Source organism: Rhinolophus ferrumequinum, chromosome 15, assembly GCF_004115265.2.
Source record: "Rhinolophus ferrumequinum isolate MPI-CBG mRhiFer1 chromosome 15, mRhiFer1_v1.p, whole genome shotgun sequence".
Taxonomy (NCBI): Eukaryota; Metazoa; Chordata; class Mammalia; order Chiroptera; family Rhinolophidae; genus Rhinolophus; species Rhinolophus ferrumequinum.
The window spans coordinates 9,543,385-9,558,862 of NC_046298.1; the positions used below are offsets into that span (position 1 = coordinate 9,543,385).

Consider the following 15,478-nt stretch of genomic DNA (forward strand, 5'->3'; position numbering starts at 1 on the left):
GCAGGCATTGTCTCTTCCATCGCCTTGCTTTTTTGGTCATAGCTCTCCTTACAAACTGGCAGTTACTGATTATATTTCCCCCCCCACCAGCCTGCGACTACATTAGGGCCGGGATCTTGTCTGTCGTAGTCGCCACTGTGCCCCCAGCGCCTAGAATAGTGTCTGGTATTAGGATGGCGCTCAATAAAGGGTAAAAAAATCCCCACAAGTAATTGTGGAATTGCTTTCTGGCAGCAGAGCCCACTCTAACCACGTGGGAGGACTGAGGGCGGTGGCCCAGGGCGTGACGGGAGCGAGAGACAGATCAGCCGAAGGCCCCGCCCCCAGCCCCGCCCCTGTCCTTGTCCTACTTTACGGATCTCCATAAAGTTCAGTTTGCGGCGCGGCGCGCGGGGTCTTCTGGGAGCGGCCTGCCTGGGCCAATCAGGAAGCGCAGACGAGCGGCGCGAGAAGCGGTGGCCGCGTTCTCCAGCTCGGGCCTCAGCAGCAGAGACGGCTGCGGTGCCAGGTAAGGGTGTCTCTGGCCTTGTCCTTCCGACCCGGGGCTTGTCCCTGAACCCGGGACCCCAAGGCTCGGCGGACCCGGGTCCCTACGCTCGGAGTCATGCTGCTCACACTTCCCTTTCACCTCATGGCCGCCGGGCACGCCTGACGCCGGCGACACAGCCCTGTCGAACCGCCCCCATGAGAGCGCCCGGGGAGTGCTTTCTGTCTGCTCTCTTTCCGAATACCAAGCCTCGGCCCCCCGACTCCTCTGTTCCCCACTCGCGCGCTCGGCCGCGGCGCGCCACGCCCCCCACCCCGCTGCGCGAGCCCCACCGTTGGCTCGATCGGCGCCTCCTCCCCACCACGACACTCCCCCATACCCGTCACCTTCCTGACCGCGCCCTGCCAGCTCGCTCGCCCCTCGGGAATGCGCCCTGTCGCGAGGCGTCGCCCTCCGAGGGAACGGGTCTGGGGGCGCGGGTGACGACCCTGTGAGCCTCCCCCAACCCTTGGCCTATTTCCTCTGCCGGCATCTCGGGGAACGCTCCTCCCCATCCAGGGAGATGCCAGTGATTAGAACCTGGAGGTGGCCCGCACAGCACCTCATCCTCTGCAAAGGCAATGCTTAAGTTTACAGGGTCTGTTTTTAAAAATATTATGGGGCCGACTGCACGGATCTTTGGTCAAAATTTGAATGGCCCATTGACAGAACCTCTGGTCGGGATTTACCCCTCTGTACGGTGGGAGAAGGAGGGTTTTTGTTTGTTTCTGAAATGGCTTTCAGCATGCAAGGGTCACCTTTTATATTCTTCCTGGGAGACTGAGAGGGTGTCCCTGGGCATCATACATTTTCTTTCTTTTAACTATAATCTTGGTGCATTTGTGTTTCACGTTTTCATTCACGGTGATCTCCTTGAGACTCATAGTTTTAAATACCTATAAGTTAGGCTGACATCCCATATTTCTATCTCCAGTATGGGCATCTCGACCTATATCCAGCTGCCTACTTAATATCTCCACTGAGATGGTTGATGGGGAACTCAGACTGAACATGTGTTATATGTCAATTATAGCTCAATGAAGCTGGGGGAAAAAAGTAACGGAAGACACTGCAAAATACAAGTATCTCTTGACATCCTAATCTTGTTTAAGTAATGAGAGTTTGGATAGCATATTTGGAGAGTAAGGGATATCAATATTACATGTACAGTATTTGGTTTCCTGAGTTTTTGTTAGGGAATAGCAATAGTTGGGATAATGAGGAATACCTACTTGCTTTCTTGCAAAAAACGTATGTGCATCTGTTTGGTGTTTGAGTCTGGAGAGTAGAGAATACCTGTAAATAAACAATCCCAGGTCATGCACAGATGTGAAGGAGAAGGATGAGTTAGAACCTGAGAGAGAGAGGCCAGGGGACAGACGTGGAGGAGGTGAGCACCTGGTGGTGGTGGTGGTGGTGGTTGGGGCTGGATAACTGCATTTTGAGACGTAACTGTGTGACGGTTATGTGCTTGAGTGGAAAGGCACAAGTGGTGCCTGGAAACTCCCCTTGCAGTGGCAGTGCAAGGAGCAGGCTGGGGGGGTGGATTCGACAGTCATTGCCATCGAGGATTCAGGGGCAGTGCTGGGACAAACACTCCGAAGCAGGGAGTTCAGAGCAGTTTAAAAATTGACAAGTTGTTAAGAATGAGAAAGGGTCACATACACTCAAGGAAAAGAATCCAGACTAACAGAGGGTATAAAATGAGAAGGAGAAATCTCCCACCTCTTAGCTTTGCTCTCTGGAGGTAATGCTCAGTTAAGTTTCTCGCTATGCTAATGTTACGTTTCTTGCTATTTCTTCTAAAAACTACCTGTGAACAAACCTGAAGTGTCTAGTTCAATGAATTTTCACATATTCGCTTACGTGACCATCACCGTATTGAGATCATGGAACATTTCCCATACCCCAGGAGTCTTAGCTTGGGTTTCCATAACAAAATACCATAGACTGAGTGGCTTTAAACAACAGAAGTTTGGTTTCTCACGGTTCTGGATGCGCAAGTCCGAGACCAGGGTGCCAGCATGGTTGGATTCTGGTGAGGGTCCTCTTCCTGGCCACCATCTTGCTGTGTGCTCACATGTTCTTTCCTCAGTGAATGCGAGTGGGGTGGAGGTGGGGGAGAGAGGAAGCGAGCTCTCGTGTCTCTTTAGTAGGGCACTGATCCCATTGCTGTGACCTCCTCTATCTTAATTACCTCCCAAAGGCTCCTTGAAATCCCCTTACACTGGGGCTCAGGACTTCAACATACGAATTTTAGAGGGACACATTTCAGTCCACAGTACCCAGGAAGTTCTGTTGTACTCCCTCCCAATCAATCCCCTTCCTTCCCAGGATAACCAGTGTTCTGATTTCTGGCACCATAGATTAGTATTTTCTGTTCTTAAAATCCATATAAATGGAATCCTGCAGTATGTCCCTTTTTTGTGTCTGGTTGCTTTAGTTCACCATTATGTCTCAGATTCTCTGGACACCAGCTGGGTATCCTACAATTTAACTCAATTCTGACACTGTCTACCTGGAGATAGAATCAGATTCCACAGGCTAAGGGTTCAGTCCCACAAGACTCGGCCCTACCCCTTCAGGAGCCAATCGCAAATCCAGATTGTTACCTGTACATCTGACCGACTGGCTGTACATCTGAGGTTCCGAGTCCCTCCTCGGGTTCAATTAATTTGATGGAATGGGACACAAAACTCAGAGAAACATTTACTTACATTTGCCAGTTTATTATACCGGTTACAGATGAACAGCCAGATAAAGAGGTCCATAGGGTGGGGTCTGGAAGGGTCCTGAGTGCAGGTGATTTTGTCCCCATGAATCCGCCACCCTTCCAGCATGTGGAAGCATTCACCAATCCGGAAGCTTATCAGATCTCATTTCAAGAGTTTTAATAGAGCTTAATCTGCAGTCCCCGCCTTTCCACTTCCCACAGGTTGGTGGGTGGGCTCAAAAGTTCTAGCCCTCTAATCACTTGGTCTTTCTGGTGACCGGCCCCATCCTGGGCACCAGCCCCCACCCTTTGAGTCTAGCTCAGTGAATTTTCTCAAAGTGAACAAACACACTGTTAAGCAGCTCGCAGATGAAAACTCAGAATATTACTCCCCCCCCAGTAGCCGCGCTTCTGTCATCCCCCCTGCAAGGGTAACCAGTCCTTCCTTTTAACAGCAGTAGTCAATGTGCCCTTCGTTTGAAGGCTTTCAGTGGTTGAGGAGGTCTGTGGAGGCCCAGTAGGACCTGCCAAGTGGCACGGGAGAGCAGCTCGTTGCTCAGAGCCCTGGTGTTCTGTGATGCCCTTTGAGGCACCAGTCTGCTTCCACGGGCCGCACAATCAGGCGCAGAGGCGCTGCTGACAGAGAGGAGCCGTCTTGCTGTGAGTCTCTCCTTGCTGACTGTCCCCCTCCAGCCCGTTTGCCGCATCCCACACCCCTCTTCCATGAGTGTGGCTTCTTCCTGTCCCTCCTCCACAGCTCCACAAGGGTGCAGCTGGCGTCCAGTCTTTGCATGTGTCCTGGCCAGACTTTCCCAACACAAAACTTGGACTTCATCTCTCCCTCACCCCCATCATTTCAGTTCTGTCTACTGGACAAAGCTAATGAAGTTATTTGCATGATCAGTGTTCAGTATCTTGGGTCAAAATTGATATTTGGTTACTTTAACTTCTATATTTTATGGCTAACTTGATGTTTATTTTGCAGAGGGGATAAAAATGATCTGTCAATTGATGAAATTCACCATAAATTAAAATATTTTAATGAAATGGGATGATGACTACATCAAAATATAGATTTGGAAACTTGAATAACTTTTGTAAATTAATTTCCACTGATCAGTTCAATGAATGCGTTATATATTATATCCATATCTCTCTTCTCTCCGAGATCACAAACAAGCTTATTTTCTACTCTGAAGTAATGTAGCACATTTCTTTCTATATGTATATTTATTCTTTTGGTTTGGAATTCTGTTCACCTGAAAACTGGGCCGTTCTAAAATACCACTGGTTTTATCTGGGTCTGTAGAAGGAAAGCACTCGTCTGGACTAAGTGTGATCTGAATTCATGCCATTTGTATTGTCACTGCCGTATGCTCGGCAGCATCAGAAATGTTAAGTATCAGTTGGTAGTCAGAAGGGAATGTTTTTGCTCTGGTCTTTGCTTGCCAGTGGGTGCCGATTTGGCAGGGGAATGCAGGAAGCCTTTGAAAAAGAACAGACTCTCCACAAATGGAAGAATAAAACTGCTCCTGTTCATTCAGCAAATGTGCACCTACTGTGTGTGCCAGGCACTGTTCTAGGAGCTTGGGGGGAGGGACATCAGTGAACTAAGCAGACAAAGTTCCCTACCCTGTGCGCCTTCCCTTCTAGCAGGGTGACAGACCATACGAGAGATGGAGTACCGGGGGTGGTTACAGGTTGTACTCTGGGGTGTTTTGTTCTAGGTTGGCATCAAAGGCAAGGTGAGAGTTTAGCTGAAACGGAGAGATAGGGAATTAGGCTTGAGCGTAACTGGGAGAGGAGTTTTCCAGGTGGAGGAAAGTGGGGGTACAAAGACTTGAGGGCAGGAATGTGCCTGACAGCGTTGTGGGGTCCAGCAAGGAGCCCAGGAAAGGAAGGGAGACAGGGCGGGCCATGAGTCTGGGAGGTCAGGGGAAGGGGGGCTGCTTTTGTGGGGCTTCACTCTGTACAAGAGGTTTAAGGAGAGGAGGCATGTGATTTGACTTGAAGAGATTTACCCGTTGGTGGGTTGAGAATAGACTGTAGGAGGTGAGGGCTGAAGCTGGGAGATCGGGAAGGAGGTGATTGTGCCTCGGATGGCTGGAGGTGGTAGGAAGAGGTAGGTTCTGGATGCATTTTAGTAGATTTCAAAGGCTCTGCCAGCCTATTGGATATGGTCTGTGAGTCATAGAGGTCTGCAAAGATTTTGGCTGAAGCCACTGAGTAATGGAGTCTCCACATTGAGAAGTCTTCCAGGTTTTGTAGATGAAAGAGGAGAGCTCAGTTTCGGGCATATTAAGTTTAGGATGTGGTTTAGAGATTGAGGCTTTGTTTTTATCATGGTCAAACTCGTTCTATGTAAATAACTTTAGAAAGTCTTATCTATTGGACCATATCAAAGTAAATCATGACTTTTATTTGCATGTATTGTTTATACTCAAATCCATCGCTCTAAATTTTTGTGATGGGCAGGTCTTTGAGAAGTTGAGCATTTCCTTTTTTGGAATTTGGCTTACGTGAATGTAAAATGCTATTCTTTTTCCTTCTTTTTTTTTTTTTAAAAAAAAACAGATAAATTTTGTTTAGTTCTTTATTCAGGGAGTTCCGAAATTTTCCTTATGAAAGAAAAACGGTATTTCCTTCTCCTTGGCTCTGTTAGACAAATTATTTTTATCTTTGAGTGAAAAAATCTGTGGGGAAGAGGCAGCATATTAGTTTTTCTTTCCTCTTTGTGGTCAGCGACAATGTTTCTGATAGCAAAATGTTATTGGCCTTGTAAGTTTCTGAGGAAAAACGTTTTTCCATCAGGCAGGAGACATTTTAGAATATTCTTCTGTTTCTTTCTTTTTCTGTCCCCGAGAATAACTTGCTCATTCTGCCATCCCCATTTTCCCACAGGTAGAGATAGATTGCTTGGGTCAGGGGTTGGGGGGGAGAGGGAGTGACAATGATTTTCTAGAAACTTTAGGTAAAGAATTACTGTGCATATGACTTTTGGTCTAAAGATTAAAAATCAGTTTAGCACTTCATAAAGAATACCAAAGTGTTTTCATATTTACTCCGTCTGAGCTATTTTTGTTTTAGTCTTGTGTCCTTGCCTTTAAAATTAATGTTCTTTAATGATCATTTAAAAAAGTTCTTATTTTCCTGCTGTGGATACCGTGCCCTTTTAAGATTAACCCATGCTTCATAGCTGAAATATAATTATATATTACATGAACTACAATTCTAGGCCAGTGGGATTTTGAACGTTCAATAGAAGCCATGGGTTTTGAACAAAGTAGAAAAGTATAATCAATACGAGCTACTACTTAAAGAATTTTGTTATTTTTCAATAAATAATTTAACCTTTTAGCAGTGTAAATTTTTTTAAATGATGGTGATACTGTTTATCTTCTGTTAATTTAAATAGTGGTAGGAGTTAAAATATTCTCTTGGTCAAGAACCTTATGCAAGGATAGGACAGTATATGTAAGATTCATACATAAACATACAATATCTATTAAATATCAACACTGTTTATAGGGCTTTTCTTGGTCATTTGTTAGAGAAACACGTGGTCTCGTTAATAATATTCATGGTCTAGAAGCCAGCTGCTATTTATATTAGTATAATTAGTAGCAATGGTATTTCTAAAAGTGGTAGGTACGAGTATATTAACAATTGTCTAATAATTCTGAACGTCATAACAAGCAGACACGGATCTCTGCTGTCAGTAACCTTGTAAGTTAAAGAAATGTGAATGGAGACTTGGGCATGGATTTAAAGAGAGACTGTCTTATCTTAGTGGAGGAGCAGGTGCGTGAGAATAACGGGATTCGTCAGAAGACCTGTCCTCTGGTCTCGGTTCAGCCACTTTGTAGCAGAGAGCATTTGGGGCACAGAATTGAGCTCTGTGGACGGGAGTGGTTTCTCCTGTCTGCTCAGGAGTCTCACAGACTTGCTGAGAATCATGAGATTAGGACCTTATAAATTGCCCAGCGCTCTGCAGTGGTCGGTCGTGTTTTACTAAGACGGATGGAGAAATAGGAGGTGCGGGGTGATTGCTCTTTAAGTCCCCCTGAGGTTGGCACTATGGCTTCCATTTCCTGTTGTCTTTGAGTCCATGGAAGGAGGCAGGAGTTCTGGTCTGTGGCTTAATATCTTTGCATTTGTTCTGGTGGCAGAAATCAATCATGGGGCTGTCGATATGCACAGAAATGATCTATTCCTTCACAGTCTGACTCATTTTCTCTGTCAGGCCTGTTCTTGGGCTATGTTCAGGAACAAATCCTGCTTGTTGATGAGCTGTCTCCTTGTCTGTTTACAAAAAGTCCTAGTGTTTCATTAAGCTTGTAACAGATTCAGGCGTGTTAGAAGCCTATCTTTCCGTTCATTTAGGTGTCTTCTTTTTTCTCCCCCATCTAGGATCTCTACCTCCAATGGATACTGAGGGGTTTGGTGAGCTCCTTCAGCAAGCTGAACAGCTTGCTGCCGAGACCGAGGGCATCTCAGAGCTTCCCCATGTGGAACGGAACTTACAGGAGATCCAGCAGGCGGGCGAGCGCCTGCGTTCCCGAACCCTCACACGCACGTCCCAAGAGACAGCAGATGTCAAGGCGTGAGTACTGGTGGGGAGGCAGCATTGGTGCTGGGTGGCTGGGGGCAGGATCCGTTTCTTCTTTCCTGCCTTGAATTTGGATGCAGTCTGTATGTGACAGACACCAGCCAGATTCTCAGGAACTCAGAGCAGTTTCGTAAACAGGTCAGCAGCCTTGCTTTATCTCTCTGCCCAGTATTCCAGCCTGTGTGCCTGACTGAGCAGTGAGTACTGCACAGCATACACAGACAGAGATGATCAGGGTGGGAAAGGGGGAAGAGCTTTGCACAGCAGTTCCTGCTTGGGTTCACCGATTGCTGGGTCAGAATGGTTCCCATAACTATATCAGTCAGTGTGGGCCACACAGATAAGTGTTACCTTCTGGGCCAGAGAACGCTCAGCGATAAGCAGTTTTGAGGAGCCTTTGGAAGAAATTGATGAGCAGTCAGTGACGAGAAGCCATCCAAGTGAGGAGTGATTCTGTCAGTGACCCCAGAGGCCGCCGAGCTTGCCCGTGGATTGTAGCACAGGACTGTGGGTGAGCCGCCAGACAGTGCAGCTGGAGAAAAGTGCTGACCAACTGTCCGTCTGGCCAGTGGCTCCTGCTGCCACCCAACGTTGACTGGGCTGTTGATTCTATAGACACGTTTTTGAAGTTGCACTGTGCCAGGCTTGGGCCATCTCTGAGGCTCTAACCATGAATTAGACATGGTCCTTGCCCTCAAGGGGCTTATAATTTGGGAGGCAGAAAAACAAACTTTGCTGCTTTCCGTAAGAAGTGTGATTTACTGATTACGTGCTATGTGTCAGAAACTTGGCTAGACTTAAGATTTTGCTTAATCCTCACAATGAATATTAGGACTGTTGTCCCCATGTTACAGGTGAGCAGCTAAGGCTCAGAGGGCAAGTAATTCTCAGATCACTCAGCTGGTGAGTGGTGGGTCAGGATTCAAACCCAGTGCGGCCAGCACCTGCTCCTTTAATGACGGAAGGGTCCTGGGAAGATGCAGGGGTGCTGCTACTGTGACCTTGATGGGTCTGGAAAGTCACTGCAGTTCTGGGTGGGGGATGTGGGAAATCGTCTGCTCAGTCTTCATTCCTTGATCTTGAGAAACACCCAAGTGCTGGTGTTAGCGTGGGTACATTGTTTTGGGTGCATAATAAATGTCACAGGAGTGAGTATAAGGGCAACATTCCTTTTCCAACTCATCTTGAGAGCTGACTGTTTTGGCTGCTCCTTCTGAGTCAGTCAGCATGTTGTAGAAATTCTTCTATAGGCCTCCCCAGAAGTTTATTTTTAAAAATAGTGCTAGTTAGTTTTGGTTCTGTTGGTGTTGGTGAAGGCAAGTCAAAGGAACCCTGGCAGGGATTTTCAGCTATCCAGCCCTGCAGCCAGCCTCTCCCCTGCACTGTTCCCCAGCACCCCAACCAGCCTGTGGCCATTCCTGCTGACTTGCCCTCCTGCAGGCTCCTTACTGCTGCTCCTCGTGGCCTGCAATCCCCCTTCGTCTTGAGCACGCAGGCTCGTGCTTGTGTGCGAAGATGCTGCTGGAGCAAGAGGCCCGCCGTGCCAGCTGAGTTGCTATAGTTATAATTTAATCAGCTTTACAGCCCATTAAGAGCGAAAAGGGAAAATGTTTTCTTGGTAGCAATTATCAGTCATGCTGTCTTGTAAATTTCCATTCTTCCTCATCTCTTTCTACCTTAAATTCATTATTTTAGGGAGGAGGAAGTTGAACATTGAAAGAATGGATAGAGGGTGGGGCAAGTGCCTAAAAAGAAACCAAGGGGCTGATGACTGTATTTTTCCATCTTGATGGGCAGAGACATAGTGTCAGTATTTTAGTACAGGATGAGGGTAGAGGAGAGAACTGAGTAGGAAAATTTTTCTTACATGAAATAAATTTTGAAAAACAATTCTGTCTTTAAGGTTTTAGGTTATAGGTTTAAGATTAAATTGTTCTGTGCTGGATTCATTTGTTTAAATATACTTTGTTGGACATTTGAGGGAACAGATTTGATAGCTTTTTACTTGTGTATCTAATGTTTTAAAATTGCTAAATTTCTTCAGACATGAAGAAGAATATGCACAACATATATAAAGGTGTAAGTCAGGGGTTGGCAGACTATGACCCATGAGCCAGACAGTGACTGCCTGTTACAGTCTCATTGGAACACACCCACACGTGTTTATGTATCGTCTGTGCTGCTTTTGTACTGCAGTAGCAGAGGTGAGTAGTTACGATAGAGACTAGATGGCCTGCAAAGCCTGAGATATTTACCACCAGCTTTTAACAACACACGTTTGCTGACTCCTAGTGTAAATAATAGTAAAATGAATGAAAACCCATGTGAACATTGCACAGTTAAGACATAGAATATTATCAGTAGCTGTGAAGCCGCCCCTGGATATCTGTTGTCAGTTGTAGCCCTCTCTTCTCGCATCGGAGATGCCTCATTGGATTTTTTCCATTCAAATTCAGAAGCCAAACAACCTAGAAGTATATAGAGAAAAAGCCAGCAATCTTTCTCCCTAACTTTACATTCCAAGGTAACCAGTGTTTTTAATTTGCTTATTCTTTCACACTTTTCTCCATGTTCATGCAAAGCGTATACAAACAATTATTTATTTGCCCGAAGTTGCACAGCAAATTATAACTTCACTTAATGACAATACTACTAAGCTACCTTTTTAAGCCCTTAATATTTGTCAGGCACTGTGCCAACCACTTTGCATGCCTTATATAATTCCTTCTTAAAATAACGCTGTGAAATAAGTGTTGACACCTCCGTTCTATAATTGAGGAACGTCAGATAGCAAGTGGCCAATTCAGACTTCAAATCCACCTTGGTCAGTAAGAATCCCTCACATTCATATAGCACTTTTCAGTTCCTAAAGGGTTGTCACAGGCGTTCTCCTGACTGGTCTTCACAGGCCTGAGAAGTGGGACGGGCAGGGATTTTGGTCCCCATTTAACACAGAAGAACAATGAAGCTTGGAAAAGTGATGTGTCTCAGACTTTCAAGCAGTAAGTGGCAGGTGGGACTTGAATGCAGGTTCCCTGACTTTTTTCTGCTCCCCATGTGTACCAAGAACAGTTGTTGCCCTCCTGCTCTCCTAGGACTGGAGTGTTTGACTCTAGCCTCTCTGGCTTTTCGCTCAGGAGAAGCTGCCTGGCTTATGGAAATCGGGGCAGAGGGCAGGGAACCTTTGGGTTTTTCCATCCTTAGAAGCTGAAAGTTTCTGGTACAGCCTTTATTTGTAAAACCATCCCTATGCTCAACTCCCTGCCGCCTTCATTAATCCTTCCTCTGCCTCCCTCCCTCCGGGCTTCTGCATGTGCACTGCACAGTTCCTACAGGCTCCACCCACTTAATGAGCTTTCTCTTTTAATACTTCTAATAGCCAGTTTTTAAATTCCAAGGTTCTCAACACTGGCACACCTTAAAATCACCTGGCCACTGGGTACATTCTCACGTATCATTGGTGGAGATGGAGCGCCTATGGGACAGAATTTGACAATATCTAGCAAATTTTCCCTTAACCCAGCAATCCTACTTCTGGGGATCTGTCCCAAAGATACACTGGAAAAAGTATGAAAAGATGAGTTCACAAGGATATTCATTGCAGCATTATTTGTAATAGGAAAACTTGGAAACAACTCCAACATCCATCAATAAGGGGGCTGGTTAAATAGGTATGGTACATGTGTACAGTGGAGTAGTTTTCAGGAGCACAGAGGAATGAGAATATACACTAGGATAGAGTGACTCTGGGACATACTGTTAAGTTGGACTGTACAGTGCATAAAAAATGCAAGGTGGAGAGAAGTGTATAGTACTCTTACTTATTTAAGAAAGCAGGTGAAAGACATCTAGTGATCATGAAATCAGAAGACTTAATATTTTTCATTAGATTTACTGGGATAACATTCGTTAATAACATTATGTAAATTTCAGGTATACAACTTTATAATATAACATCTGTTTACCCCATTGTGTGCTCACTACCCAAAGTGGACGACTTAATATCATTAAGATGTTAATACTCCCCAAATTGATCTATAGATTCAATGCAAGCCCTATAAAAACCCTAGCTGGCTTTTTTGCAGAAATTGACATGTTGATCCTAAAATCCATATGGAAATACAAGGAACCTAGAATGGCCAAAACAATCTTTAAAAAGCAGAAGAAAGTTGGAAGACTCACACCTCCAATTTCAAAACTTGTTACAAAGCTACAGTAATTGGGTATTGGCATAGGATAGACATATACAAGTAGATTACTTGAATAGACTTAAGGGTCCAGAAATAAACTCACGTGTCTGTGATCAACTGATTTTCAGCAGGACTACCAAGACCATTCAGTGTCTTTTCAACAATTGGTGCTAAGATAACTGGATATGCAAAAGAATGAAATTGGATGCTTTAAATGTAATACAGACCTAAATGTAAGACCTAAAACTTTAAAATTTAGAAGAAAACATACTAATAGGTACAAGTATAAATCTTCTGAGCCTTGTTAGATATAAAACCAAAAGCATAAGTGACGATAAAAAATCGGTAAGTTGAACTTCAACAAAATTAAAAACTTTTGTGCTTCAAAGGACACCATCAAGAAAGTGAGAAAATAACTCACGGAACAGGAGAAAATATTTGCAAATTACATATCTGAGACGGGACTTGTATCTAGAATATGTAAAAAACTCTTACAACTCAATAACAAAAAGACAACCCAATTTAAAAATGAACAAAAGACATGAATAGACATTTCTCCAGAGAAGATATGTAAGTGTCCAATTGGCAAGTGAAAAGGTGCTCAACATCACTGGCCATCGGGGAAATATGAATCAAAAGCACACTAATATACCACTTCACACACACCAGGATGGCTATAATAACAAGTGGTGATGAGAATTGGAAAAAAGTGGAAACTCATATACTGTTGGTGGGATGTAAAGTGGTGTAGCGACTTTGGAAGACAATCCAGCAATTCCTCAAAAGGTTAAATACAGAATTACCGTACAACTGAGCAATTCCACTCCGACGTGTATACCCACGAGAAACGAAGACAATTATCCACACAAAAAGTTGTACACAAGTGTTCTTAGCAGCATTATTCAAAATAACCAAAAAGTGGAAACAACCCGAATGCCCGTCAACTGATGAAGTGATAAAATGTGGCATATCCTGGGTGGCTGGATGGCTCAGTTGGTTAGAGCTGTGCCCTCCACAACTAGATTGAGGACAGCGAGCTGCCGCTGAAGCTTCTGGAGGGGCGGCTGGATGGCTCAGTTGGTTAGAGCGCGAGCTGTCAACAGGGTTGCCTGTTGAAGTCCCGCATGGGATGGTGGGCTGCACGTCCTGCAACTAAAGATTGAAAACGGCAGCTGGACTTGGAGCTGAGCTGCGCCCTCCACAACTCGATTGAAGGACAATGAGTTGGAGCTGTTGGGCCCTAGAAAAACACACTGTTCCCCAATACTCCCCAATAAAAATTAAAAAAGAAATAAAGTGGCATATCCATATAATGGAATATTATTTGGCAATAAAAAAGAATGAACTGCTAATAATGCGTCAGCATGGGTGAACCTTGAAAACATGCTAAGTAAAAGAAGCCTGTCACAAAAGACAACATATTGTATAGTTCCATTTTTGTGCAGTGTCCAGAACAGGCAAATCTATAGAGATAGAAAGTAGATTAGTGATTGCCTTGGGAGTGGGTGGATTGGGGGACATAGAGTGTGATTGCTTACGGGTAGGGTAGGGGGTTTCTTTTTGGGGTGAAGAAAATGTTCTAAAATTGATTGCACAACTCTATGAATAGATTAAAACCACTGAATTAAACTCTTTAATGGGCTGATTGTATAGTATGTGAATTGTATCTCAGTAAAGCTGTTAAAATGTATATACGTATCTGCTGATAAAAAAGGAAGGTGTTTAAAAAGTACGTGGGATTTGCTCTAATCAGGTGTGGTAGGAAATACAGACATGGAAATGAATATCAGGAAGGAAGAGCTTTCTACTCAGCGTTCTAGAAACAGGAGGCAGGGCATGCCATGCAGGGCCACAGGGGATGCACTGGGCTCAGTCAGGAGGCAGAGGGAGCAAGAGGGAAACGTGGGCAAGAGCCTTTATTGTGGTTTCTGCTGGAGGGCAAGGCAGGGCAGGGAAAGCAGGCTTAGGATTGGCTGATTGGAATAACGTCCGCAGGTGCAAGTATATGGCTGTCTGTAGTTGTCTGCTACCAAGCCCTGGAACCACTAGGGCAGAGGATAATGGGCCAGCAAAAGAGGTGGTTCGGGTGTGGGCTCTGGATTGATAGGTTTGCATATGAGTTTGTGCTGGAAGTCCTCCAGGAATTAGCTAACCCTGGGCGGGGCGGTCCCTCCAGTGTCAGCAAGGTCCCAGAGGTCTAAGCACCAAATCCAGAAAATAACAAGGCATGATTAATACAAAAGGTAAACAAACACAAGGTTTCCTATAGGAAAAGGGAGGGAATAAAATAGAGAAGACAGGACTTTTATTTTTTTTATAAATTTAATTTTGGGATTGTGTAAATATTTTACATAATCACAAAACAGAATTCAATTTCAAAAAACAAGAATTCCTAAAAAGGGAAAATAAATGCTTATCCAGTTGGTGACATAACCACACAGAGAGGAACAGTTCCAAGTAATATCTTAGTCTGTCTTCAGTAGTCGTATTGGGTTGTTACTGCTGTTTTCAGACTGTTTTGTGTGTAGTGTGGGAGAGAACAAATGAGTGGTTAGGGAGATGATGCTGAGAACTAGAACTTTTGGGGTGGGAGAAAGGCGATTGCAGATGGAAAAAAAATCTATGAAGTTAATCCAAAACCTTGCATTGTTTTTTTTTTTTCTAAGATTTTATTGGGGAAGGGGAACAGGACTTTTATTGGGGAACAGTGTGTACTTCCAGGACTTTTTTCCAAGTCAAGTTGTTGTCCTTTCAATCTTAGTTGTGGAGGGTGCCGTTCAACTTCAAGTTGTTGTCCTTTCAGTCTTAGTTGTGGAGGGCGCAGCTCAGCTCCAGGTCCAGTTGCCGTTGCTAGTTGCAGGGGGCACAGCCCACCATCCCTTGCGGGAATCAAACCGGCAACCTTGTAGTTGAGAGGACGCGCTCCAACCAACTGAGCCATCCAGGAGCTCAGCGGCAGCTCAGCTCAAGGTGCCGAGGTGCCGTGTGCAATCTTAGTTGCAGGGGGCGGAGCTCACCATCCCTTGCGGGAGTCGAGGAATTGAACTGGCAACCTTGTGGTTGAGAGCCCACTGGCCCATGTGGGAATCGAACCGGCAGTCTTCGGAGTTAGCAGCACGGAGCTCTAACCGCCTGAGCCACCGGGCGGGCCCCAAAACCTTGTGTTTTAAATTTTGAAGTGGAAGTATCAGTATAAACTCACGATGTAATTTATCCGAAGAAAATGGAAACAAAAGTACAAACTGCATTTCTAGCCCTGCCTATTGAAAAGACCTAGAAAGAGTGCAGCAGTGAGCAATCCTAGCGCCCAGATAGTGGTCTCTAAGACTGATTTCTTAATAAAAGCAATGGGCTCTTTGGAGAGTTGGCTGATTCCAGGTCTGGGGCAGGTCTGTATAAGATGCATGTGAAACATCTTGTCATACCAGATAGCAAGGAAG

General features: G+C 44.9%; 1 protein-coding gene across 1 annotated transcript in view; it reads left to right on the top strand.

Moving 5' to 3' along the window:
- The first annotated feature begins 253 nt into the window (after positions 1 to 253).
- The window catches only part of NUP93 (nucleoporin 93), a 90,552-nt gene continuing 75,327 nt past the window's right edge, over positions 254 to 15,478 (top strand). Inside the window, 2 exon segments of the mRNA XM_033128270.1 lie at positions 254 to 508; positions 7,650 to 7,842. Of these exon segments, the coding sequence (XP_032984161.1) occupies positions 7,664 to 7,842 (179 nt within the window). The 5' untranslated portion in view covers positions 254 to 508; positions 7,650 to 7,663.